The sequence below is a fragment of the Protopterus annectens genome, chromosome 6.part1, assembly GCF_019279795.1.
Source record: "Protopterus annectens isolate FY-2018-M chromosome 6.part1, PAN1.0, whole genome shotgun sequence".
Taxonomy (NCBI): Eukaryota; Metazoa; Chordata; order Ceratodontiformes; family Protopteridae; genus Protopterus; species Protopterus annectens.
This window is the reverse complement of record NC_056738.1, coordinates 24,448,397-24,475,704: the sequence shown is the minus strand read 5'-3', so window position 1 is coordinate 24,475,704 and position 27,308 is coordinate 24,448,397. Positions and strand designations below refer to the sequence as shown.

The following is a 27,308-nucleotide window of genomic DNA, read 5'->3' as shown; positions in this document are numbered from 1 at the left end:
CAGATGCACAGGTGAGAGCTGCCCTCTCCAAAGCAAAAAAACACAGCATCAATGGGACCGGACGGTGTCCCGGGCTGAGTTTTACATGAGCTCCAAGAAGAACTGAACCCTCACTTAAAATCACTGTTCAGTCTCAGCCTTACAACAGGATATGTACCCAAAGAATGGCTTACAGCAACAGTGGTCCCACTCCATAAAGGTGGTGCCACAACAGACCCCGGAAACTATCGCCCTATAAGCCTAACTAGTCTGGTCTACAAAGCTATGGAGCGTATCATCATGGAACTCATAAACAAAGACATTGGAAACCTCCAAACACTGGATCCTACCCAATTTGGCTTTGTTAAGGGCAGATCATGCCTCTTGAACCTGGACAATTTCTTTGAAACAGTCACCAAGGCCATAGACGAAGGGAAGGTAGTCCACACAGCCTACCTTGACCTTGCAAAAGCCTTCGACACAATACCCCACTCGGGCATCATAAATAAGCTCACCAGCTTAAATATCAACCCCTATGTCACAAGATGGGTTGCAAACTGGCTTTGGGATAGAACCCACATGGTCAGAATTGCAGGTGCCATGTCAGACTCTAAACCAGTTACAAGTGGTGTCCCACAAGGCTCAGTCCTGGGACCTCTCTTGTTCGGTATATATTTCTCTGAGGTACAGGCTAACACAGGAGGACTATGGCTGACAAAGTTTGCAGATGACTGCAAACTGGGGCCATAATCGACTCGCCGGCTGACACAAGCATCCTCCAAAATAGGTCTCACAGAGACGGATAACTGGTGCCAGAGCCATGGCCTAAAGCTAAATGCCAAAAAGTGCATAGTCATCCCCTTTGGGAAAAACAAAGTGCCCACAAATTACCACATAGGTGGTAATCCATTAATCTGGAAGAAGTAATTAGGGATTTGGGGACCCAAGTAGATTGCAATCTCTTCTTTGACAATCACATTGCCAAAGTGGTTAGAAAGACATTCTATATAGCCCACCTTATCATGAAGGGGTTCACATCTAGATCAAGAGAGGCCATTGTGCCCCTCTACTCATCACTCATCAGGCCCATAATTGAATACAATGCCCCATTTGGGATGTACCTTACCCGACACCCGCTACAACTAGAAAGACTGCAAAAGTACCTCACCAAGTGGATCAAGGGACTCAAACAGATGCCCTATGCAGTTAGGCTAAAGAAACTCCAGCTCTACTCAGTTGCTTACCGCCTACTCAGAGGCGATCTGTGCCTGACGTATAAAGCCATGTCCAACCCAGAATTAATGGACATGCTCCACCTCAAGAAATCCAAATCCATCAGAACTACACTCTCCAGTGACTTAAACCTCAGCACGGAAATAAATAGAACATGCTGGAGGGACAGATTCATATCCCAGAGGCTCCCCTCACTCTGGAACAAAATCCCAATCCATGTGAGACAGAGCCCCCTCAATGACCCTCTTCAAGAAGAATCTTGACATTTGGATGGGAGATCGTAAATTTACCCCTGGGATCTCTTCTGTGTCACTGCTAGACAGAGGCACAGTAACCTAACCTTAAATGGGCTATCTTCTGTGACCTACTATACAGAGGCACAGTCAACTAATCTAAGAAGGGTGGCGAAAGCCAACCACACTCTGGCTAGGCTTGTAAATGCCCTAGGGCAGATAGCCTAGTATCAACCTATGAACCTATGGATGTGGTGAGAGAGGACATGCACATGTGGTTGGTGTGACAGAGCAAGATGCAGCGGACAGGTAGAAATGGAAACAGTTGATCTGCTGTGGCGACCCCTAACGGGAGCAGCTGAAAGAAGAATTTAATTACTTCAATCCTCTGATTTACCAGAACACTGCAGATTTTTATGAGGAACAGACCAAAATTATGTGATAAAAATCTGAACAACCTGCGAAAATATATACATTTGAGCAGTATGACTCCATTTAATACTCGTTTTCTGACAACCTTTCAGCACTTTGACGCAGGTTCCTATGGCTATAATTGCCGTCCTACTTCACACACCTTTTCGTTTATTTATGAGCGCTTGCACTTTCACCAGCGCTGGAAAAACTACATGTACACAACAGCTGGTGGACATATGAAATACTGACCAAACAGGTAACAATGACTATAACCACTTACTATATGGAGAATGGAAATCAGCACCACTATGTATTTTTTCCCCTTAAAGACCCACTCCTGTCACACCAACGCAGAACAGCCCATTTTTGTGGGTGTGCCTCAAATTCTAATTGGAAAGTATTTTGCGGGCCGGCGGAAACGATTGGTTAAGGTATTGCGGAAGGCGGGATCAGACATGAGTATTGCGTCACTAATCGTCGGCTAAGCTGACGCGATGCAAGCAGTTGACATTTCTTTTTCAAAAAATATAAAGCAGTCGCTGTCTGGTAAGCTGATCGTTATAGGAATTTGGAGCAGTGCATTGCAATTCCTTATTCATATACTGAGCATTAAAGTTTTATGAATGTCTGTATCCGTTTAGGACAGCTAATAGGTTCATTTTTCTCATTATGGCCCTGCACACTGTTGTGGGTTTGTTTGCATAAGTTGCCGTAGAAGATTCGATTCTACCAGTGTGTTAGAAAAGGGAGTTAAATATGGCCTGATTATATCACCTAGTGACACTCTTCTGCTGATGCTACAAATGTACGTCTTTACTGCCTCAACTGCAAATTCTTGTTGCGGCTGTTGTGTATTTGCTTTCTTAAAAAAATGTTTGCATGTTTCATTAACGTGCATATGTACTAGAAGTATAGCATATGTTTTCTCTGATTTGTTGGCTTTCCTGTGTTTAAAACATCAAATTAGATTAAGGATCCCGTACACTGTGAAGCTTCCACGCTGATGACATTTCTTGAACTGTGGTTTCGTTAGGAGGAGGGGGCGGAGTCCAGTGCCATCACCAGGTAGCGTCCCGAATCTTGCCAGTTGGCAATGCATCTGTGTTATTTTACGGGGTGGGGGGTCCAGGGTACTCCGAATTTGTACGGTGTGTTCTTTGTATCCCTTAAGCATTCAGTCCAACAATTAGGAACAGATGCAGCTTCTGCTTTGCAAAACAGACGACTGTGGCACAGACATTAACTGATGAGCTGCCATTACCAGAGTGATTAATTTTTGTTTGCAACATACTTTGGTAAGGCAAAGGGTAGCACATTTTCTAATCTTCGTGATATTAACACGCTTAACAAGTTTTAACTTTACCATGATTTTGCACTTTCTCGTTAGCTGTAGAAAAACCGTGAGGATTAATCACTAAGTAAAGTCTGGCTGCATTGCATATGTAGATTTAACTGTTCATAAAGAGTATCCCTGGAATTCATTAACGCGTACACACGTTGTAAGTGAACAACACAAGCATAACTCTCACATTCTTCCTTCTAATTTTAGTTTTCCTACTGATATTCTTGCAGCTTTAAATACTTTGCGGTAACCTTCATGAATCACCCCCAAGTGTAGACTGCATGTATACTTAGTATAATCTTTCTGACTAGAAAGCACAAAAAATGTGGTAGGGACGATCTTGAATACAGATAGTGTATACTTAGTGTAGGTGTTATGGAATCTGACCCTGTATTATTATTATTTATGTATTTCCAGTTTGATGGCCGGGGAGGTCCACTGGGCTCGGGGAGCACGTTTTTAGTGTAGGTCCGGGGAGAAAAGCTCCACATTATTATGATCGCATCTGTAACTTAACTGTGTAAAGTAAACACATTTACAATTACATTTCATGTTAGAGAACAGGAATAATTCTTTGGTTACATAGCATTTAAATATTTAAGATTGCAGTAGTGACCTTCTTGAAAGAGAGAGTAATGACTTATTCAGAGTTAGTCAGGAGTTTAATAATTCAGGATGGAGTAGGGTGATTAGCAGGCTAGGTAGGGAGAGTGCAGTTACATTTCCAATTGGTGGAAAGGTGTAAAGTTATCAAAGCTTTCACAAGTCCTTGGTGAGGCCTTGTGTGTACACATTCTCTTATTTCTTGACTGAAGAGATTGAGAGAGATGGACACATAACATGGTGGGGGACTGTTGCGTAATTTTGTACGTTTGACTGTATGGATGACTTGTTTGTGTCCTAGGTTTTGTGGTCCTGATGTGATAAATGAGATCCACAAGTTCTATTTTGAAGCTCTGCAACTGTTCTTTGATAAAACAAATAAGCAGCAGAACCCTTAATTTGTTTTTCTCAATTAAGCATTTTGCATTACATTCTTTATGGCAATCCCCACACCACCCTTTCATGGATTAGGTTCATAGTTTTATACTAGGCTATCTGCCCTAAGGCATTTATAAGCCTAGCCCAAATTTTTGTGGCTTACGCCACCCCTTATATGAAAAAATACTGTGCCCATTAGTTTGTTGTGCCTCTGTCCAGCAGTGACACAGAGATGATTCCCGGGATAAACCTACGATCTCCCATCCACAGGTCAAGATTTCTCTTGAACAGAGCCAGCGAGGTGCTCTGCCTCACATGGACCGGGATTTTATTCCACAGCATAGGGAGTCTCTGAGTGATAAATCTGTCCCTCCAGCACATCCTATTTATATCCGTGCTAAAGTTTAAGTCGCTTGCTCTAGTGGTTTTGGTGGATTTGGATTTTTTGAGGTGGAGCATGTCCATTAATTCTGGGTTGGACATGGCCTTGTTTGTCAGGCACATGTCACCTCTGAGCAGACGGTATGCAACTGAGTAGAGCTGGAGTTTCTTCAATCTGGCAGCATATGACAGATTTTGGAGTCCCTTTATCCTTTTGGTGAGGAACTTTTGGGGTCTCTCCAATTGCTGCAGATGTCGGGTGAGATAACTTTTGGGGTCTCTCCAATTGCTGCAGATGTCGGGTGAGATACATCCCGAATGGGGCATTGTACTCGATCATTGGTCTGATAAGTGAAGAGTACAGGGGAACAATGACCTCACTAGATCTGGATGTGAATCCCTTCATGATCAGGTGGGCAATGTAGAAGGTCTTTCTAACCACTTTAGCAACGTGAGTGTCAAAAGAAAGGCCACTGTCAACCTGGGTCCCCAGGTCCCTGATAACCTCTTCTGTGCTTAGTGGATTGCCACCTATATGGTAGCTTGGGGTTACCTTGTTTTTCCCGAAGGGTATGACTATACATTTTTTGGCGTTTAACTTCAGGCTATGGCTCTGGCACCAGCTATCTGTTTCCGTGAGTCCCTTCTAAAGGATATCCGTGTCCGATGCACTTTCCACTATGGCGCCCAGTTTGCAGTTGTCTGCAAACTTTGTCAGCCAAAGTCCTCCCATGTTCGCCTGTACTTCTGAGAAGTAGATGCCGAACAATAGGGGGCCAAGGACCGAGCCCTGTGGGACACCACTTGTGACCGGCTTGGAGTCTGACATAGCGCCAGCAACTCTAACCCTGTGGGTTCTGTCCTTAAGCCAGTTTGCAACCCATCTTGTGACATATGGGTTTACATTTAAGCTGGTGAGTTTTTCTACAATACCCAAGTGGGGTATTGTGTCGAAGGCCTTTGCAAGGTCAAGGTAGGCTGTATGGACTGCCTTTCCATCATCAATGGCCTTGGTGACTGTTTCGAAGAAGTCGACCAAGTTCAAAAGGCATGATCTGCCCTTGACGAAGCCAAACTGGGTTGGGTCCAATGTCTGCAAGTCCCCTATATCTTTGTTTATGAGCTCCATTATGATCCTCTCCATAGCTTTGCAGACTAGACTTGTTAAGCTTATGGGGCGGTAATTACCAGGGTCCGTAGAGGCACCGCCTTTGTGGAGTGGGACCACAGTTGCCGTACGCCACTCCTTGGGCATGTATCCTGTGGTAAGGCTGAGATTAAACGGCTGCCTTATGTGCGGGTTTAAGTCCTCATTTAGCTCATGTAGCACACAGCCGGGGACACCATCCGGTCCCATTGATGCTGTGTTTTTAGCTTTAGAGAGCAGCTTTCACCTGCGCATTTGAGATGTCTGGGAGGCTACACTCCGCTGGGATAGTTATCTCTCCTTTAGGGGGGGAGAGGGGGGTGAAGTTTGCACTGAACCTGTCTGCCAGTATGTTGGCAATGTCTGTGGGTTCAGTGATTTTTGTATCATTTTGGACTAATTCTGAGCAAATCTGGGAGTTTCCACCCAGGTTCCTAACATAGCTGAAAAAGGCCTTATGATTGTCCTTTGAATCCATGGCAATTTTTCTCTCAAAATTGGCCTTAGTTGATTTTATGAGTCCTCGTATTTTTTTACTAATAATGTTATGCTTATGTGTGCTTAATAATCACATGCATGGATTGGCATAAAATAGCCACAGCTATGTGTTTATTACGTCAACCAGTATTCAGAGCCAGTTACATGTCAATTAAATGTGATTGCCAAAACACTGCATTTGGCCTTGCATATGGCATTGCATTTGTATGTGGGTAAGTGCAGCAAGTATTAATTACCAGATGTGCTCAGAGGCAGTATTCGGAAGGATGACCATCCGGCCACTCCATCTGCTGTGCATTGGCAAGCAGCCACAACACAAAACATGAAAATAAGAAACAAAGGCCGATATGAAAGTTTCACAAAAAATATTGAAGGGTTTGCAAAGCCAAGCAGTCTTCACTGGGTGCCTTGCCTTGGCCTTAGCCTTAGCCTGCCTGCTATCAATTTGTTTTTCTTGTATGTTGCAGTGACCCTCAATTCTCCCTGCCTCTCTGACTTCCTGCTATTCCTATACTCACCCCTCCCTTTGCCTGGTGCATTATTTTCACGAAGGTAAACACACCAAGCCTGTGATGTTTTGGCTCACTTTCAAATAATTTAGCCTCACTGTTTTTGCCTTGAGGTGGCCCTTGGCAGAGACCAGGATGTAGAATTCCAAAAATATATTGCAAACAATATTGCAACTTTTGTCAACACAGTTACCCAAAGTGATACATGCAGTAAAGCTAGCTTTGTTTATGTTCAGGGTTGTCATTGCCTTAGTTTTTAAACATATTTAGAAAATATTTTAAAGCTTAATATGTGAACATTTTGCCATTTGTCTATTTTTCCTGCAGGGCACAATTACAGAAATGTGGATGGGGTGGCAGCTCTAGTGGTTTCTATTACCTAAGTGGTCCATTTGGTAGAATATTGGTTAAATGAAATAATGTCTGTATTGCAGCAGGTCACAAGTTGAATTGTGGTACTGTTAGGAGCATCAGCATTAATAGTCAGTGTAGAAACTGAGATACAGCCCCTTACCTGTCGAGATTTTTGCGTCATAGTTTTGGTCTGTTCCTCATAAAATTTGTAATTTTCTGGCAAAGCACTGGGGATTGAAGTCACTAAGTAATGGCACAACACGAGTTCCAGACCTCACATCTTTCAGAAGATGCATGCAAAATACAAAATGTGTTATTCTGTCAACTTTATAAGTTTAGAAAAGGAATGTTTAAAATCTGCCTCTGTTTTTTGGCTCCCCCCTCCCCCCCATTATGTATGGCTTTGATCAGCTTTCTTCCATTAAGAGGTATGGGTCATAGTACTTAGCAGAAAAGTATGCACGTATTTTCTTTCAGAGTGTGATGGGTAATGTATTTGAATTTTGTAGCCATTTAATTATGGTTGAAGCCCACATATTAAACCTGTCCCTGTCCTGGGGCAAGTTCTTGCTCTTTGGAAATAGTTACTAGTCTTTCTCCCTGAAAGTGCAGTTACTATCCTTCCACTGAAAATTGCCAAGCTATTGCTTTTCTTTCCTGTATAGTGTATCCAGAGTACTTCAGAATGCAGTGCATTACTATCTTCAATGCCTTAGTGCGTACAGTTTCCTCCTAGATGGACAGTATGCTTTCAAAAGTGGCCATAAAACTTCTGTAGACTTGATTATGCTCCGATATTTACAAGTGATAGGAAAAGGATGTATGTAGGAACGATTGTGTAGAAAAGAGTAATCTATTTTATGGTACAAAATTAGTATGCTTGTAACTTTTCCTACCAAAGTAAAATAATAAGCTTACAATTTAGTGCATGCCAGTTCACATCTTAGCCAAGCACAATGTTATCCATTTGTGAACGTAAGCCTAATTAAAGTTGTCTACTTAGGTGTTTGCATATTTTAAGGATCTGTCCTTCCTTGATATTTTCTAGTAAGCAAAGTATTGTAAGTTTGGGTTTCTGCCTTGAGTGATATTGAATTGTTTAGCTTCGGAACAACAAATCCTTTATAGCTGCTATTTGTAGTTTCTATCTTTGCAATAGAAAAGTAATGAGACAAACTTTTAGCTGCTCTAAATCATTAAGGAAGGAAGGATTTAGTATTTAATATGCATAGCTTTAACACAGGGCAGAATAAGTAGGCATGTAAAGCAAAGTTGTTCAGAGTTTGGGGTGTTTGATTCTAGTCAGGATAACATCTTAATATACTCTAAACACTTTACAATTTGAAAAAAGGCATAAACCTTCTGGTTTTGCTGCAGGATGATGGCTGGATGAAACCATTCATGAATGCTTGTCTTCCATTACAGAATTTGATAGTGTAGAAGTATAAAAATATACTTTAGGTGACCGGTGAGTTTTGTGTTGATATGCAAAAAGCTTGACTCTGATAAAACATTTCTGTTATTTGTAAGTTTGCAGGCACAGTTATAACTTTCCTTTATGAAAAAAAGACAGATGCTGAGACATTGGTGTTTGGGCATTTTGGATATGGGCTGTACCAGTGAAAAACTGTACTTTCCAGAAGATGCTTTCTTTACAAGTCATTACAGGTTAATAGGTCCTGAAAGAGATCGTGTGCACTTCTTTCTTTTTGCTTTTTTGTTTGGTTGTTTGTTTTTTCGCCATCCTTGTGTCATATGGATACAACCAGGTTTTTGTTTAGGTGTATGCTTCATAATGCTAGAAGAATGTAAACAGGATTGTGAGCTTGTTTAGAATGCACCACTGTAGGTTAACAACAGACTTCTGGAACATTATCCGTTACTAACAAGTGTATTTTTAAGAAGAATTTGTGTAAGCCTGAACAATTCTTTTATAGGAACCTGGAGGTTTATTGTCAAATCTTTACAGCCCAGCCCCTTGGTGTAGAGGATTGAAGCTCTGACAATGATTCAAGTAACTTTTTTTTTTAAGTTATCAGCATGGGAGTAGGAAGAGGGTGGCCTCAAGTAGTTGATGCCATCCTGGAGTAGAGAGGTGACCTGGCCCACCATGGTGACACCTGTCTTGTTGGTTATATGGTTGCCTTTGGAAGAGGTCATGGTAGGTTCAGAGTGTTAAGTGGCATATGCTGTGCTGAGTTGGAGAGGATGTGGGTGGGAGCAAACGTATCCTTCCCTTTCCAGGCATCCATTGTGATTTAGCTGCCTGCCAATGGCAAGAGTTAGTAGGGATTGGGGTATGGACCTCCACAAGACCAGTAGCCTACTCTCTCTAATGCTGTACTCTTGCTTCCAGGGGAATGAGGAGGATGATCAGGACCCTAAAATCAGAATGAATGAATGACCTAGAGGGCCCCTTCCCCAGGAGGAGCAAATGGAGTGATAGGGCACAGAGGAGCCATTAGACAAGGCCCTGGGGTAGAGTGTTACATTTTTTTTTTTTTTTTTTTGTAATGGAGTGTTTATCATTTTGTTTGTTTTGTTGAGGCACATGGTATGTGATTTGTATGAAGAATGAACAATACTTATCTGTCAAAATATCTGCTGTAAGCAAAGAATCGGACAGTCCAACATTATTTGTTCATTTTTGTTAGTTTCTTGGGATAGGGCACTGGTTCTAGAGGACCTAGACGAAAGTGGAATTTTTGGTTAATTTGATGGAAATAGTTTTAACAAATAATTATGTATACTTTGAAAGCAATTATAAGCAAAGGAGGGGAGTAGCAATGGGAATACCGGTTGCCCCCACCTTTGCTATTGTGTTTCTGTGGTACTGGGAGACAAATTGTGTTTTTAATAGTGAATTTTTATGGATTCATCGCGTCCTATTTTTGATATTTGGACAACTTGTTGATTTTATGGAATATGGCATGACTGAGAAGATGAGAGATATATATAGTACAGATGATTTTCTGAAATTCACTATGAATTTTGATCAATATAGAATTCCTTTTTTAGATTTTTATGCTTTATAAGGATTTGGACACTAGAGTACTTTCCTCAAACATTTATAGGAAGGAAGCGTAGTGTAATAGCTATTTACATTTTAGTAGTGCCCAACCTTTGTGGCAAAATCGTAATTTAGTTAAGGGCTAATTTGTCTGTCTTTCTTAGACGGTGTCAGATGACTCCGACTTTAAGTGCAAGTTCAACACGTTAAAAGGGTTGTTTATGGATAGAGGGCACCTCTTGGGTATGGTTGAAAAAAATGGATAATGAAGTAATTAATGAGAGACCAGGTTGTGTTTGTCTGATTGTAAAGGATTGTAATTTTTTTAATTAATAATAGGAAAAAGAGCAGGGGTGATGTAAAGACTGGGGTCTATATCAGCAGACAAAAACCCGACTGAGTGAAACCCAGTTGAATGACACATAAAGAGCGAAAACCACTAATATCGCAAGAATGAACGGAGATCACCGTAGGGAATTTGTCCCTTTACTTCAATGTAGTCCGATCTCGGAGTTGATATATTTAAGTGGGGGTGTGTGGGGGGCATAGGGGGGCTTGCCCCCCTGCATAAAACAGTTAGTGAGAGTTTACCAGTTTTTTTAAGTTTCACGGGTTCGAAATTAGCGGGTTTTGCCCTTTATGTGTCGCTCAACTGAGATTTGCTCAGTCGGGTTTTCGTTCAGGTAATAGACCCAAAGACTGCTATGCCATTGTCTCACAGTAACACTTGACCAATGGGTCAAGAATGTTATTAGTAAAAAGAGTCGTTTTTTGGGTGCTTTGGCTTATTTGATAAACTGGGTGAGAAACTCAAATTTTTATGTAAGAGGAGAAGGAATTTGAAAATTATTTTAGAGGTGGAAGACGAGTCGGCAAATAGGTAGTCAAAATAGAATGCCCAAATATGGAGTTTGTGCACAGTGTCATTTTATTTGTGAAGGAAAGTACGGTTGTGTAAACTCTTACCATAATGGTAGATGTCCTTGCCTTCCTTCACTGCTGCGGTATTCTTAACATATGGGGGATTCCCTGCCCTGGAAGCCCGACGTCTGAACAGTCTTCCAAAGACTCCTGTTGCTTTAGAGGTATGCTGAACATCACCCAAACACACCTTGCGTAGGGTGTAAAGGTGACGTTCAGGCCTACCATAGTCAGAATTGATTACCCCAGTAGGAACTCCAGTCCACTCAGGCCTACCATAGTCAGAATTGATTACCCCAGTAGGAACTCCAGTCAAAAGAACCCAAGAGGTAATCTGTCCATCCAGGAAGGCAAAGGACTAGGGGGAAGGAGGGAGGGAGAGAATACTGCAGCAGTGAAGGCAAGGACATGCTATGTCCTTAAATTCACTGATGCAGTATTCTTAACATATGGGAGAGTACCAAAGCCCAAGAGGAAATTAGGGAGGGGGAAGAAGCAGAAGAGTCCCCTAAAAAGCCATGAAGAATGGCAATAGCAAACCAGCCCTAGCTCTAATGATACCATTCAACTTGCAGTGTTTGGTAACATTATGCATAGAAGTTGAGGTAGCTGCTTCAAGAATGGAATTAGTATCTAAGCCCTTGGAAAAAATCACCAGACGAAACCACAGCTCTAGTAAAATGAGCCTTGACTGAAGAGGGAAGATGCTTGCCATGAAAAGTGTAACAAAAAGAAATAGCCTTAGAAATCCAAAAAGAAATAGTTTGCTTGGATACAGCAAGTCCCAAAGATCTAAAATGAAAAGAATCAATTAACTGATCTGATTTTCTAATAGGTTTAGTCTTGTACAAATAAACCCTGTGTTGCCTATGCATGTCCAAAGTATGCAGCACCAAAATATAAGCAGATTAATAGACTTAAGTGATAGCTCATTAGCCACCGTAGGCATAAAAGAAGGATTCGTGTGCAAGAACACTCTGTACTCATGAAAGATCAGAAAAGGAGGATAAGCCATAATGGCCTGTAACTTAGACACCCATCTGGCAGAAGTAAGAGCTAACAAAAGAACAGTCTTCTAGGAACAATGTTGCAAGGAAGCTGAAGCAGCAGGCTCAAAAGGAGCCTGAGTCACCTTCTCCAAAACAAAATTAAGATGCCAGGGAGGAGGAACAGGCTTCCTGGGAGGTTTAATATTAAGGACACCTTTAAGAAATTGTTTCACTTCAAATCTAGAAGCTAAAGGAGGAGAAGAAGGCACACAAGCAGAGATAGCTGATAAGTGGGTCTTAATAGTAGAATAGGTCAAACCAACATTGAGTAACTCGGAGAAACAAGAGAGAACCAAAGGAACCTTCACAGTAAGTAGGTCCAGGTTACGAGAGAGAAACCAAATAGAAAACCTCTTCCGTTTGAATAAGTAGGATTTCCTAATAGTAGGTTTCCTGCCCTCATGCAGGGCTTGCAGCATGTCTTTAGGATTTTGACTCCTCATAGACACCTTTTTTTTTCTATCACCCACAGTGTCAGTTGAAGCGTGGACAGGTGGGGATGGATGACATATCCCTTGTCTTGTGAGAAGTTCCACCTGAGAAGATCCACCCTGTGAGGTAACTTGTGGTGATTGCCCCTGGCTAAATGCAGAAGAAGAGGGAAATAGTGCTGTCGTGGCTAGAAGGGACTTTTGGAATGAGAGAAAGGGGAGGTTGTTTGTTTTTTTTTTTTGAGTGTTTCCAAAAATCATGTTTTTTTGCACTTTAGTAGTAGTTACGTGGTATTCAGCCAGGCAGAGTGAGTGAGAAGGTCATTTTTGCAACAGGTGTTCTGGTGTGGGAAGGGAAAAACACATGTATTGCCATATTATCTGAATACAGTATAATTGGTAGATGGGAAAGGTCATTTGGCAGTTTATTGATGAAGACAGAAAAAAGTAGGGAGCAAAGATAGAATTCTGCGGTATAGTGCATAGAATGCAACTTATATGAGGCATTTTGAAGTGGAACTATCAATTTCCCTCAATTTTGACACCTCAGGAATGGTATGGGGCAAGGTTTGGCAATTGTTTACAGTCTGCTGATATGACTACTTGGCTAAACTCTGTTAAACTCTTGAAAGTAACTCATAACTGTATAAAGCTTCCTTCACTTAGCAAAAATCAGTGTCATTAAATGAAAACAAAATTCTTGCTTATCTTTTACAGGCTACGAAGCCAGAGAGACGCACAATGCTTGCCAATATAAAATTTGTCTAAGATAAGTCGTATGGGGCAAACACAAACTCACATCTATATGGCAGGCCCTTTGAAGGCCATTCTGTGGTGAAAGAAATTAAAATATATAATGCAGAACTGTGATAGTGGTTCAGATGGATTAACGTAGCACAGAATGTCAAAACGTGATAAAACTTATTTTGGCGTTAAAGGGTGGAGTTTTCCTTTAAGCCATCTGCATTTGGAAGAAAAATGAGCTAGTGGATTTATATATACATTGCCCTTAATCCAGGAAGATTGAATGATATTGCTTGTTTCCTTTTGGAAGTTTATTGAGCAAAAAGGCTGTCATGTTGCATTTTTGCCTCTCGTGGTAGGCTATCAATCCGTAGACTTACTCACCTAGCCATTATTCAGAGCTCAGAATCAAACTCTTTTTCCTTGTATTTTGAGGTTATGACTTCAACTATTTTGCCAACCCTCACCCCTGGGTGGTGATATAAACAGTGTGTAGCAAGAGTCTGTATTCTGATCTCAAATGTTTAAACTTAATCCTGGTAATTACTGTTTTTAACTGCTTTTATTGACATACTGACTTTCATTTTCTTGTATTTGTTAGGATTTGTCTGGTTTGTATGCTGTGTCAGTTTTCATATGCATCATGCTATCAGATATGTTTTTTTTGCACTGTTGTATTTGATGCCATTTTTTGGTATGAGTGTTATTTTGGGATTTTTATGCTGTCAATAAGTCTTTTTGTGCCAATCGGATTATGGCTGAAAATACAGAGCAGTTCTCTTACTCCTTTATCAGATGAAAAAATAAATTAAATAAAATGTTAAGTAGATAAAATGTGTGTGAATAAATGGAAGATATTTTGATAGGGTATTTCACATTTTGTATTTAAATGTTATTTATTAGATACTCTGTAGTATCCACTGACCATGTCAAGTTTCCAATGTGCTGCTTCAATAAACTGCCGTTAAATTAATACATTTAAAGTGGATGGTTTAATGTTTTTTGTCTTTCTCTTCCTTTGATCACATTACTTTCCTGTCAGTGTTTCCCCCAAATGATGCCCTCTAATTTTTAATCCTTTACTGTATATGCACCCAAGCCCAACAAGATTAGTCACCCCATTGCAGCACTTCACTCTCTGAAACTACCACAACACATTCACATTTATTTAGCCTGTCTTCAGAAATGTCCTTGGCTCTTGCATAGAGCTTATTCCATTTTTTTGCCGTCAGTTTCCTTACCTCTCAGTTGTTCTTCTAGTCCCACTTCAGATATTTCTTGTGTGTCTTCTGAAGACCTATAACTTATGTCCATAGGTGCTGTAATCCTCAGCCCTGATCAGTCAAATTTTTATACTGTTCTGTTACTTCTGTGCTGTTCTTACCCTCTCTCTTCACAAAGTGCCATTTTCCTGTATATCTACAATTTATTGTACTTCTTGGTGGTATCCTTTTTCCTTCAGCTTGCCTTTGATACCTTTCACCTGTTCTTTCATGGTTGAATGGCAGGTAGGTGCCTTTCACTTTCACACTGAGGGAACATTTTTTTGTCCATATTTGAATGAGGCACTCTTACATCGCTGCACTTTCCACAGCTTATTGTTTAGAGAATATTAAAACAACATAGTGTAATGTAGTGTGCTTAAAATCCTTTTAGCTTTCTATAGAAAATTAGCATTCATTGGGTGAGTCAGCTGTTCTTAGAAATCAGCTTCTGCCTTCAGTAACCTGCAATTTGTCCCCAGATTTCCAACAGTTAGTGCTGTCTTGTACTTGGTTTACTCAGAACTCTCTAGTCTTTTGTATTTGTTTTTATTAGAATATTGGCCTTTTACTATGCTCGTTGTAACTGAGTCATTGAAAGTGCTATGGTACATTTCTTAGCCATCCATGCCTTTTCCGTTTTGTAAAGATTATCCACAGCTTTTCCAGATCGGGTTCTGAAAACTAACATCATCATCCAATTTCCCACCCATATGGATGAGCACCCTTATATATCTAGCAAAGCAAGAGTATTTTGTCTGTCTCAGTGTCATAGGTCGCTCTTTCCACAGGTCACTGCTTAAAACTGTTTATAAAAATCTGCAGCACGGCATTCTTGCATAGCAAAGGAGGTGTCTTGGGTACCACTATATCTACAGTGCTGTTTTCTTGGGGCCCATTGTATCTGTCTTGCATGCCTACATGCCTTCTGTTCCATATTACTTTAAATTTGTACTTGTACAGTCCCACCAGTCTGTTTTTAAAGCCGTTTGTTCTGACTGTTTGCCAATAGATATATGCCCTCCTTTACTCTCACCTTGTCACACTTAATGAAAGTTTGGTTCACTGTGTTTATACCTGGCTACTGTGAGGCCGGCAAACCTCACATGTGAATCTGGTAAGCCCTTACGGTTCTTCATGTTCTGTGTCAGTTCATCAGGACCATACTCATCAGATCACTTGTCTGACAACTTTGCTCCCCTCTCCTAGATGTGGAACAACCTAGGAGGTTACGTATTCTAGTTGGGGGAGGTGCAGGGCAAAGCCCCCCCCCCCCCCACACACACACACACTGCTCAGTAGGAAGTCTGTGCAAATCTTTCGCATATTAATGGTTTTGTAGGAAGCAAACATGGCAATCTGCGTATTTTCATATTAATTACTGTGGCTGCTGCAAAACGCACCATAAATCAAAAAATGAGCAAAATTAAGTCTTCCATTCAGTCTAACACAAGTACATGTGGATTCAAGTGTACACACACACACACACACACACACACACACACACCTAGTTTTATTATAAGAAATGTGATGGCACATCTTCTCCTTGTATAGCTCCATTCTTTCCTCATTTAGGATCCTTTAAAGAGCACTTTGTGCTGGAATATTAACTGCGTTCACACCTAAAGCAAAGCAGAACCCTTTCTATTATTTTTAAAATCGCCTACCCCAGCTATCTCATTTGTGATGAGCCAAGCATCATCCCATATGTGTGCAGAGATTTTAAAATTTCTCAGTGCTCAAGTAATGAAACTGCCTCATTACATTTCTTCAAATCACTGTCATCACTGAAATTGTGACAAATTATTTTCAAATCTGTTGTAATTGCTGAAATAGTGATAACCTATTCATCCTATTATACCATCAAGATATAGTACTGCCGTAAAGGGATAAAGCCCCGACAACGATGCAGATGAGATCCATGTTTGGGAAGTGGCCCATGTGCTAAAGTAGTTGACAAGGATTCTGTGGACGTGAGCATGCAGTGCCAGCTGGATCATCAGGGAGAGTAGGACGTGTTGCAGTACGAGGTATCTTGTAGATAAGTCAATGTTCAGAGATCTGACAGAGGGGCCAAAATAGAGATTTTGTACTACCCTCCATTTCTTCTAAATACTGACGCACTGTTTTTTGTCCGTTTATAATGTAATGCATTTTACCAGCATTTTAGGTAGTTCACACTTATGTGGGGGAATGTCATCCTTAACCGAACTGTTGTGAGAGTTCAGAGTTATGTGAACCTTTGATGAAACCTCTCCTCTCATTAAAACAAACAAAATGTTTTTGAAATTGCCTGTCTTCATTTACCCACAAAAAGAAGCCTCACAAAATGACTATCTGCCCAAGACCCTCCCTTAATGTGTCTTGCAAATGATACCCCTTTCTGTAGAATTCAATCTACTAGCCCATGACAGCTGGTATTTCATTGGGGATTTCCAACATATCTTATATTAAAGGAAACCGGTTGTTTCTGTGATAGCTAGCAATTTGTTTTTCAGTCAGTTTGCCAGAAAGACTGTTTCCTCCAGACATAGTTCTCATGTAAGGATTCTTGTACTCCATATTGCAGTGATCTTGGGTTTGATTAAATAGTATTCCTGTGTATGGTAGCCGTTGGGAGCACCTCCCAATAAAAATCCAAATCTATCTGTTGCACTTTCCTTGATTTGTTTGCTGGTCAGAATTGCATATGGCTGTTTTATTTTGTGAACAGATAAGGGTCACCTAAAAAATACCTGAGTAAGATTAAACAAAGAATAAAAGTAATAAAAATAGCAATTTTCTTAAAGTTAGTAGTTATTAGTTTGTTCTGTAATTATGTCTTGGGCTTGGCCTCTGAAGACTTTTCCTACCACTCACCTTCCACACACTACCAGACAAAAATAAGCGCGCAAAGTATCAAGCACCTTTTATTGTAGTCATTCCTTGCATCTACACTATGCCTCAATATTTCTTTTTCATTACTCATTGCTCTCAATCTGCAGTGACAAGTGTTCTTTCACCCTGCCTGTCCATTTGTCCTCTGTCCTTCCTTGGGGGGTAAGGGTTGAGCAGCTGGGGTTTTACTTTCATCCTGTGCGGTGAACTTTCTCTTGCTATGGCCCTACTGTTCCCTGCACATGCTTACTATGTCTCAAGGTGTTGACATTCATTGGGGTATATATTAAAACATGTCTTCCACTTTTACAGGAGGCTTCCCCTCAGTAATGTTGCTACTGTTGGAAGGCAGAATGCGTACATTGATCTTCATCTTCACCACAGGTTATACACACAGTTCACACCACAGGCATGTGCCCCTCAACCCTCACTGCGGACAGGTGGGCAGGTCATGCCTCATCATCCCTTTTTCTACCCTGGGCAGCTTCTCCAGTGCTTGGACTGTTAACAGAACCTGGGTCTAGTGCATCATAGTCAGGAAAGGTTCATTCATGTTATGCCACAGAAGTGGGACCTCCATTTTTGTCATTAAGCTTTCTTGTTCTTGTTAAAAGTTTAACATACACATTGAGTCCTATTAATAACTGTTTTTTGTCATCTGGAGTATGTTTATGTACAACGGCAGCTCTAGTTGAACTTTGTAAGTATTTTTGCTAGATGGATATTTGCTGATTTCCTGTTTTGCTTTAAGCTGGAAAGTAAAGCCAGCAGCCAAAAAGACCTTGTCTAAATGGCTAAGTAATTATGTTGTAACAGGAGAGTCTCTGTGACCTCTTACTAGCCCTGTGGATAAAGTGTGTGTTTGTGTGTAGGCAGGTGCTTGTTTATATGGCCCTGTATTATTTAATTGAAGGTAAGTTTGACTGATACTTTCTGTAATTTTTTTGACAATTGTATGTATTTTGGACTGAAAAGTTATTTCGTCCAAAATGGTAGAAGTTTGTAACTGGTGTTTCTGGTATCTATTTTGATCGTGGGAGTTAAAGGAATAAGATTTAGAAGAATTTGTGTGCATTGACAATGGAGTGTCACATTGTACCCCAAGATTTGTAGATGTTTGTGTTTCTGCACCAGCACTGATTTACTAGGTGTGGTACCCCCCCCCCACCTTTTTTTTCTATAGGTGTATGACTGTGGAGTTAGAGTATATAACTAAGGAGGTGTGGCAAAAGAAAAAAAGCTTTTTGTGGTATAGATGTTGTGTGGAAAGTTTTCAGCAAAATGGCTTTTCAGTCAAATTTACTTTGTGTTTTGCACCTACTGTTTTTCTTTCAATAAACCCTACCCTTTGAAATGATGCAGAACTCTGTGTGTGTCTGTGTATAACTGTCTTTCCGCTTTTCCCAGTTAGGGGTCGCCACAGCGGAACTCCGGTCCGCTAATGATTGGCAGTAGATTTTTATGTGCTGGCTTGCCGGGCCTAAGGCACAACCTTCAGTGAAGGAACGCCCGTTCACGTATGTCGCCAGACAGAAGACGCTCTGAGAATCGAACGTGCAACGTCTAACTGTGAGGCGACAAGGCTACCGCAGCAACACCACCGCAGTCTCTTCTGGGGTGCTCCACTTCTAGGAAAGGGGAGCGAGTTTGATAGATAAATGATCTGATGCATAGACAGTTACTTTAATTTACATTTGTATTCTAACAGAATATGCTCCTTTTGGCAAAGTTGCTTTTTAGGGTGTCCTTTCACTATGAGTGTTGAGGATTTTTCACAATTTGCCAAGCAATGGACAGAGAGAGGTTTCATGACAGATTTGTTTAGATATCCACCTCGAAGATCTGTAGTTATTAAAATCATTAACTTTCATTTTACATTGGGGGTTTGTTGGGTTTTGCCTTTACACTGTTGTCATTGCTTCAGCTCATTTGAGATTCTCAGTCATAAAATTTGTGCTCACATGCGCGTGTACACTGACATGTGAGTAAGCACACACACACACACACGTCTACAAAATGTTAATATAACAATAGCTTGTGTAACTCGTTTAACTGCTAATTCTGTTGATGATGACCAGCATTTTAGCTTACACAGCAGATGTATTCTAGTGTAGTGCAGTGCAGTTTTCTGACTGCACCACAACTGATGCAGATAAGGCATATTGTGCCCATGGTGTATGTAGACCTTTGTTAGACCTTTGATTTACCTCCCTGGAGATTGATAGGAAAATTTAAAAGGCAGGTAATGGAGTGTAAAACGATGAAGTGCAATAGGAAAAACATTGTCTGAAACCAGAACATAATTCCAAAGTGCGGGAGATGGCTTAGGCAACAGGAAACCAGGGACCAAAGGAAAGGTTCTCCAAACTTCATGGCCCCACAATAAGTCAGTAATGAAAGCTCAACTTATTCACAGCTGACCAGAAATTAACACAAACCAAATGCGCTTTCGTCCCACCACAATCGTATCTCCTTCTCTTTGGATAAAAATGTAAGCATTATGAAACATGATAAAGGATGAGGTGTAGTGTTGGATAGTATTGATTTATATTAGTGAAATATTTAACAAGCTACAATTGCATATCTTTTTATGCCAAGGAATGAAATTTTATGTTGCCTGTAGAAATATATACCAGGTTGACTGTCTTTATCAGGGGTTAATACCTATTACTTTATTATTCCTACTATTTTTGTAGTCCTAAAAGTTCATACAATAATATTATGCTGTTATTTAGACAGAGTATTGGCAGAAGGATTGAAAACTTACCTGTTGGCTGTGAATGAGGACCACTTTCTTAAACCTGTATTTTTGGAATATATATAATCATCTTTTGATAGATTTCTTGGTATTTCCTGAGTAGGATTAAGCCAGATTTATGGGGTAATAATGTTTGTTTTAACAACAGAGTGTGTTGCTCTTTTTTACATCTATTTCTTATATAGAATGCTTGTTTTTATTTGTTTAGTGAAGAATTACTTAAGTATATATTTTTAAATGCAGAAGAAATTCAATTTCTTTTGGAATATTGGGCATTATTTTGTCTTAATTTTGAAACGGATATATATATATATATATATATATATATATATATATATATATATATATATATATGAAACAGGGGGTGGCTATGGATGCAGTATGCTCACCGAGTTATGCCAACCTTATGTTTGTTTGGGAAGGAAAATATATCACCGCCTTTAAAATTTTGCAAATTGTATCTGCATTATTTGTATAATATTTTATCATCTGGGAAGGTGGGGATTGTATCAGATAATGTTTGCAATACATACAAGGAACTACCTCATTTTTTGCAATTTACTGTTGCATACAGTTTCTTAAAATTAATTGCTGGGATATAACTGTTAATACAAATAGTGGATTTATACGAAACCAACTTTTTCCATTGCATATTTATATTATAACAGTTTTCACCACTTTGCATATAAAAGAAATTCAGTAAAGAGGCTATTCAGTAGGCTTGCAGGAATGGTCTCCAGTAAGGAGGGGTTTGAAGAGGAGAGGCATAAACTGGTGTACATGTTTTTGTAAAGGAGATAACCTACAACATTAATAGGTAACATAAGTACTGAAGTGACCAAGGCATGGGGAGAGAAATATAAACCCCTTTTGGGAATAGGATTGTCAACACACAAAGTTTGCAAAGTAAGAAACGATACTAGACACAATAATAATTTTGAGAGCATTTTAGTACTACGACACAGAGTAGGATCTAAATTTATTAAAATATTATAAATAATAATGAGGCCATGTTTAGGGCAAATACAATATATACACAGAATAGTGAGGCAAACTACATTTTATGTATAAAGTTTCAAAGGTGTTAGTAGGAAGCTAAATATGACAATGGGCAGGCTGTACAGCTTTAAATATGTTAAGACGTTGTTGTAAGTGTCTTTAATTGGGTCAAATGATTGATTTAATGTATTTAATGAAACTGGGAGTGTAATGAATTGTCTGAAGTTCTAACTGTCTGGAATGGAAGTGCTTATCTCTTATTGTGTTTTAAAGTTGGTATTTCTGAGTTTCGTGGTTTTAGCACTTTTTTTTAACTTCCTAATAGAGCAAGGCAGACGTGCTGAATGTTTTTTGTCAGGCCCAAGACCAAATATGGAATGCTCTGTCTCACTAGGAGACCTCTCAAAACATTACTGCTGAGATAGTTTGCAGAATGACATAATTTCTGGTCATCTGACTTCTAATTCTCATGCAACCCCCCATTGCTGAAGCTGGCAATATTTAGCATCTACCTGTAAAAATACCCAGACAAGGGCTTTGCTCAGATCTTTGGTAGATGCTGGAAGTCAAAAATAATTGCATTCGTTCATGCTTTGAAAGTAATTTGCTCCAAAGACAATACCAAAAGCTTTCCTAGTGTAGACTTTGTGTCTCTAGCTGCATTGAAAACTTGAGATATGACCTCTCTATGGCATAGCCTATAAAGTAATTTCATTTCAAATATTTATCTAAAGTTTGCTGGACTGAGGTTAACCCTCCAGTTTCCTCTGTTAACATATACATTTAAGCAGTTACAACAGTGCAAGTACATTTCTGTTCTCTTCCAGTAGGGCACCCTGTGGATACATTTTAAATACAGCACTTTACAAATACCTTTTCAACACAAACATCTGTGCAGAGCAGTTTGATATACACGACATACAGTTCCAATACATTTGTAACACAAGCATCTTATATAAATCAGTTTGATATTCACAAATGTCATATAACTATTTACAAAATTCCAGCCAGTTGTGCTGGTAGTATCTCCTTTCGTCACAAATGTCAAAATGTTTTTATGGTTGTTGTTTTTTTTTATTTTATTTTTTATTTACCCATTGCATGATTTTCTTTTACAAGTAAGCAATGTCTTTTGGCTCCTCCCATTAGGAGGTCTGCATATTGATTGGCAGTGGAGTTTTTTATGGTATGGAGTTGCCAGCCCAGTGCCCACCCTTCACAGAAGGGACATGCGCACGTACACACGCACCTACCTGCATGTCTTAAAAACTCAGTCGACTGCAGGGAGTAAATGAAGACTCTGCAGAGAATTTTTTTTTTTACATGTCTTTGTATTAATTCATTATAAGAATATCTGTTATGTTATTTTTTGGAAATTGAGGCATAAACACTTTTTAAAGATCATGTTATTTTATTTTTAATTTTGAATGCATGTAATTGATCACGTGAGTTGTACAATTAAGACATCAGAAGTCATTTTGTTAAATACTTCAAATTCTGATGAAGTCCCTGTATAATTGTGGGATGCAAGCACATTTGGTTTGTGTTTTAATTTGTGCTCAACTGTGAATAAATCAAACTTTCATTAATGACTAATTATGGCTTTTTCAGTGTTTTTGAGGGGCCATGGAGTTTGGAGAACGTTTCATTTGGTTCCTGAAAGTTGAATGTGGCAGCTATGGGACAACGTCTGAAGACTATAGATCAGAATGCCATGTTTAGCATGTGTCTGATAACAGAACAGGTTTACAAAAACAGGAACAGCCTAATAATGACCCTAAGATCACTGCAGTGTTAAAAGATGGAAGTGCCAGTGTTCAGTGCAGCCTACTTTAGCATGCAAGAAAGAAGGATCATGGATAGTTCTGGTTTAATGTAGAATACGTCTGATTGAACACTATGGAGGAAAGAGTTTGGGTAAAACCTACATGCCTAATGCCTAGAGACATGGGCATAAAAAGGGGAACAAAAGAGGAAAGTGCATGGAGATTATAACTGTTCTTGTGTTTGTCATCACTGTTGTGTGAGGGGCAGTGGCAAAGACCAACAGATTGCCTGGGAACATATTAAGTAGTGAGTTTGAGATACTTTGGTATTCCTCCTGTTGTACAAGGAACTGTTAACGCATAGTACACTTCAGAATTGAAAAATAATAAGCACATCATGTGTTGCTGTAAAGTACTTTAGTCTTTATTCTGTAGTACCTCAGGTGGAAGTGTTCTAGGGAGTCAACATTTGTAATTGTGAAAATCTGTAGAATTATCACCCTGATCACTTAAAGTTGTTTTTCAGTTAATAATCTAAAGGATTTTATCTCCATTGAATGAGCTACTGCAATCTTATTACAGTATATAAAACCAGCACTGGAACCTTAAAAAAATTGTAATCATTAAATCTGTATTTCAGGTGTAACACTACAACCATGAAACATTCTAACAGTTTAAAATGTCTAGAGCAAAAAGGTGATAAAAGACATCTTTAATTGAAATCATCTGCAAAAGGGGTGAATAAATAACACTGATTTCTTATCAATAATTAATGCATAAACAGTAAATAAAATAGTTATATATAAAATGGTATATAAATAGTTATTTATAATATGGTTAGTCATGCAGTATATAGTGCATTGTACTCTTTTTGCTTTATAGGAAAAGACCATTAAAAAACTGAAAGTATACATATCATTTGTTAATACTCTATGCACTACTAATTCATCATAATCTCTGTTTAGTTTAATTTCTTATTCCCCAAAACGGCTAACATGGGTCTACCGTACTGATGTGAGTTTGCTTTTCACTCTTCTTGTCATCCTTTCAAACGAGTTTTGGGTCCCTATAATATGGCACAAACATTTATAAATGCTCTTCTGCTGCAGGTACTTGGTGACAGTGGTATAAGCATCTGACTGTCGCTTAACTGAATCACTTTAATCTTTGCTTTATTTAAGCTTAAAAAACCTTTTGTGGCCCATTTACATACATTTTCTTTGATAAAAACAGGAGTTTATTAAGTGTTCAAAGCTGCTCTTCTTACTGTTCAAGACCTCCCCCACGTGCACATACTAGCAAAATATGAAAGTTGCTAGCTTTGGTTTGTCTTGAGGGTTTGGTAGTTGTTACTTGAAAGAGCTAGCAAGGCAAATGACAGATACTTCTAGGTTTGCTGCTTTACTTAGTATATGTATAATATATATATATATATATATATATATATATGTGTATATGTGTATAGCTTATCAGTGGGAGTGGTAAGCACTAGGTAGCCTTTCTACCACAAGAGGCGTGGTTTCTGGCCCAGAAATTGTAGTTTACTGGCCCCTTGGTCAGTTTTTCCATCTCTTTCAACTTTCTGGTTTAAAAGCTCACTTTTGTGCTGGTTTCCCACCTGTCCTGTAACTAGTCAAGTCCAGATACAGATTTTCTGTGTCCAAGACTATAATCTTCTGAGCCCCCAAGCCTTTCTGTATTGGAGGGAAGCCTTCTAGTTTATCAGTGGGAGGATAAGCACTAGACAGCCTATGTAGTCTACAGATTTGCTGTAGCCATGACTGTTTGTAAGCTTCTGAGTGGTATCAAAAAGTCTGCTCTTCAATTTTTCCCTTAGATCTGCTAGTTCTCTCCTCTCCTGCAATTTTACTAGCTTATTAGTGTAGCACTTTACCAGACGACTTGTAGCAATTGTTGTAGCACACAAAAGTGCTACCAGCACTAAACATTCTACAAGGAAACGGCTCCAGTACTTAATACCCACCCCTCCAGGCATGTCTAAAGGTCAGTTCCTTGTGCTTTCTCCTGTTAACCTGGTGAACTTGGGCATCCTGAGGCAATGTAGCAACTGCCTCATGTACACTGACAACCCTCTCCTCATACCCCCCAACACTCAGACTTGCAGGAGATGCACTTGTATATCCAAATTGGAACCATGTACTCTCCAGCCAAGACTGGAATAGCTGGTCAAGAGGAGATGGTTAACACTTGCACCACACACACTACATGGAGCACAAAGCCCTCCAGAACACACACCAGCACTGCCTTCACATAAAAACACAAACCACACACCCACCTTCCTGGAGGCTCTCAGTAAAAATCTACCCAAACAGCAGAGACCTCCAAGGCAGAAGTGCACTCGACCGCCACAACACTAATCACAAGACACACAACTCTCCTAAACAGTGTGCCACTCAACCAAAGCCCCTAAGGCAAAACAGCATGCCCAACATACTAGTCATAGGTGATTCGATAGTGAGGCACACTGATGTCCCACTCACTAGGGTGAATAAGGAGGAAATAACAGTCAGCTGCCTGTCAGGTGCCAGGATCCGCCACATAACGCACGCACTCAGGTCCCTCAACAACAGGTACAAATATGACTGTCATTGTACATGTGGGTGTGAATGACCTGAGACGTACCTCCCTGGACTACATGAAAAGAGACATAGAGGAGCTTTTGGATTATGTACCCCAGGTGGGTCTGACCCTAGCCCTGAGCAGCCTCCTACCATCACACAGAATGTTACCACAGTACAAGCAGAAAATGATTGATTTCAACACTTGGCTACATTTTTGGTGCCATTCTAAGGGGATCCAGTATCTCTCTGCCTGGGATGACATGATTGACAGACCTCGATGCTTTGCCAGAGATGGCCTGCATCTGTCACCCCTGGGCTTCGGGATACTGGCCAAGGCTCTTGCCACCTCTATAGTGCCTTTTTAGGTGGTGTTCCAAAGACCATATTACCACCGTAACAGCTATAAACAAATGCAATCTGAGGGTCATGCTGCTTAGTGCTAGAAATCTAAATCTCAAAATGCACTCGCTCGAAGCACTCCTCAAAATGGAGAACATCGACATGTGCTGTAACAGAGACGTGGTTCAAGGCAGCAGAAGGCACCCCTGCACTACCAGGCTATAACTCATTCCACACCTTTCGACCTCGGAACTTGGACTGAAGCTCCAAAGGTGATGGTGTTTCCATATTCATAAAGGATGCGCACACCTCTAGACTGGCAGCCCAACATAACGCATCAGAGATACTTCAGGTGCAGCGAACACTGGGCAAGACAACGATTCAGGTCATAGCCTGCTATAGGTCCCCAACCATGTTCCAAGAGTCACACTCTGTTTCTAATCACCCTGGAGAATATTATGGTTCAGCCTAACACTTGCATACTGGGTGACTTCACCTACCCCTCCATTAACTGGGAAAACTACTTGTGTACCAATACACTTGCCCAGTGTTTCTTGGAATTCATTAATTTGAATGCCCTGGACCAGCTTGTTCTTAACTTGCCCAGTGTTTCTTGGAATTCATTAATTTGAATGCCCTGGACCAGCTCGTTCTTACCCCCACTAGAGGTAGTAACATTGACCTGGTCATTACTAACATGGGCGACCATTGCTGTACACCAATAGTCAACTCCTCCCTGGTTAGATCCGACCACAAGGAAATCACCTTGGAAATCCACATCCCCCCCCACCCCCGCAAAGGTAACCACCATGAAAACTTCTCCAAAACTAATTTTGGGCTCCTACAAACAGAGGTGGCTAACTTCACGGCATGACCACCGAATCTTACACCAATGCACTGTACGAACACGTACACAAATGCGTGGATCTCGCCGTACCCAATAGAACCAAGATGCTCTCCTCCAAAAAAAGGGAGCCAATCTGGTGGTGGTCTCCTGCCATAAACAAACTCTACAACAGAAGGAGGAAACTGATGCGGAATAAGGTGTAGTCCCAAGACTGGAAAAACTTCCTTATCAGCCTCAACAAAAGGTTAAGAACCCTCATCAAATCCTATAAAGCTAGCTATGAAAACAAAATTGCAGCATATAGTAAAGATAACCACAAGGCCTTCTATAGTTATGTAAAGAATCTCCATGGCAATACCCAGATTTGCTGTGAGCTACTGCACAATGATACCTCCTATACTGAGCCAACAGATATTGCCAATACACTGGCCGACAGATTCAGTGCCCACTTTACCCCTCTCTCCCCCACCAAAGGACCAATCACAATACCAGTAGATTGCCAGGCACCCAGTATTACTGCTGCACAGGTTAAAACAGCACTGTCCAAGGCCAAGAATAGAGCTTCTATGAGACATGACAATTTCCCCTGGCTGTGTTCTACATGAACTACAGAGTGAGCTGGCACCTCACCTGTGTGCCCTGTTTAATCACA

General features: G+C 40.2%; 1 protein-coding gene across 1 annotated transcript in view; it reads left to right on the top strand.

The window, feature by feature from the left end:
• The first annotated feature begins 2,432 nt into the window (after positions 1-2,432).
• The window catches only part of LOC122805245 (glutathione S-transferase LANCL1-like), a 213,828-nt gene continuing 188,952 nt past the window's right edge, over positions 2,433-27,308 (top strand). Inside the window, exon 1 of the mRNA XM_044075335.1 lies at positions 2,433-2,664. Coding sequence (XP_043931270.1) covers positions 2,654-2,664 — 11 coding nt within the window. The 5' untranslated portion in view covers positions 2,433-2,653. The remainder of the gene's footprint in view (positions 2,665-27,308) is intronic.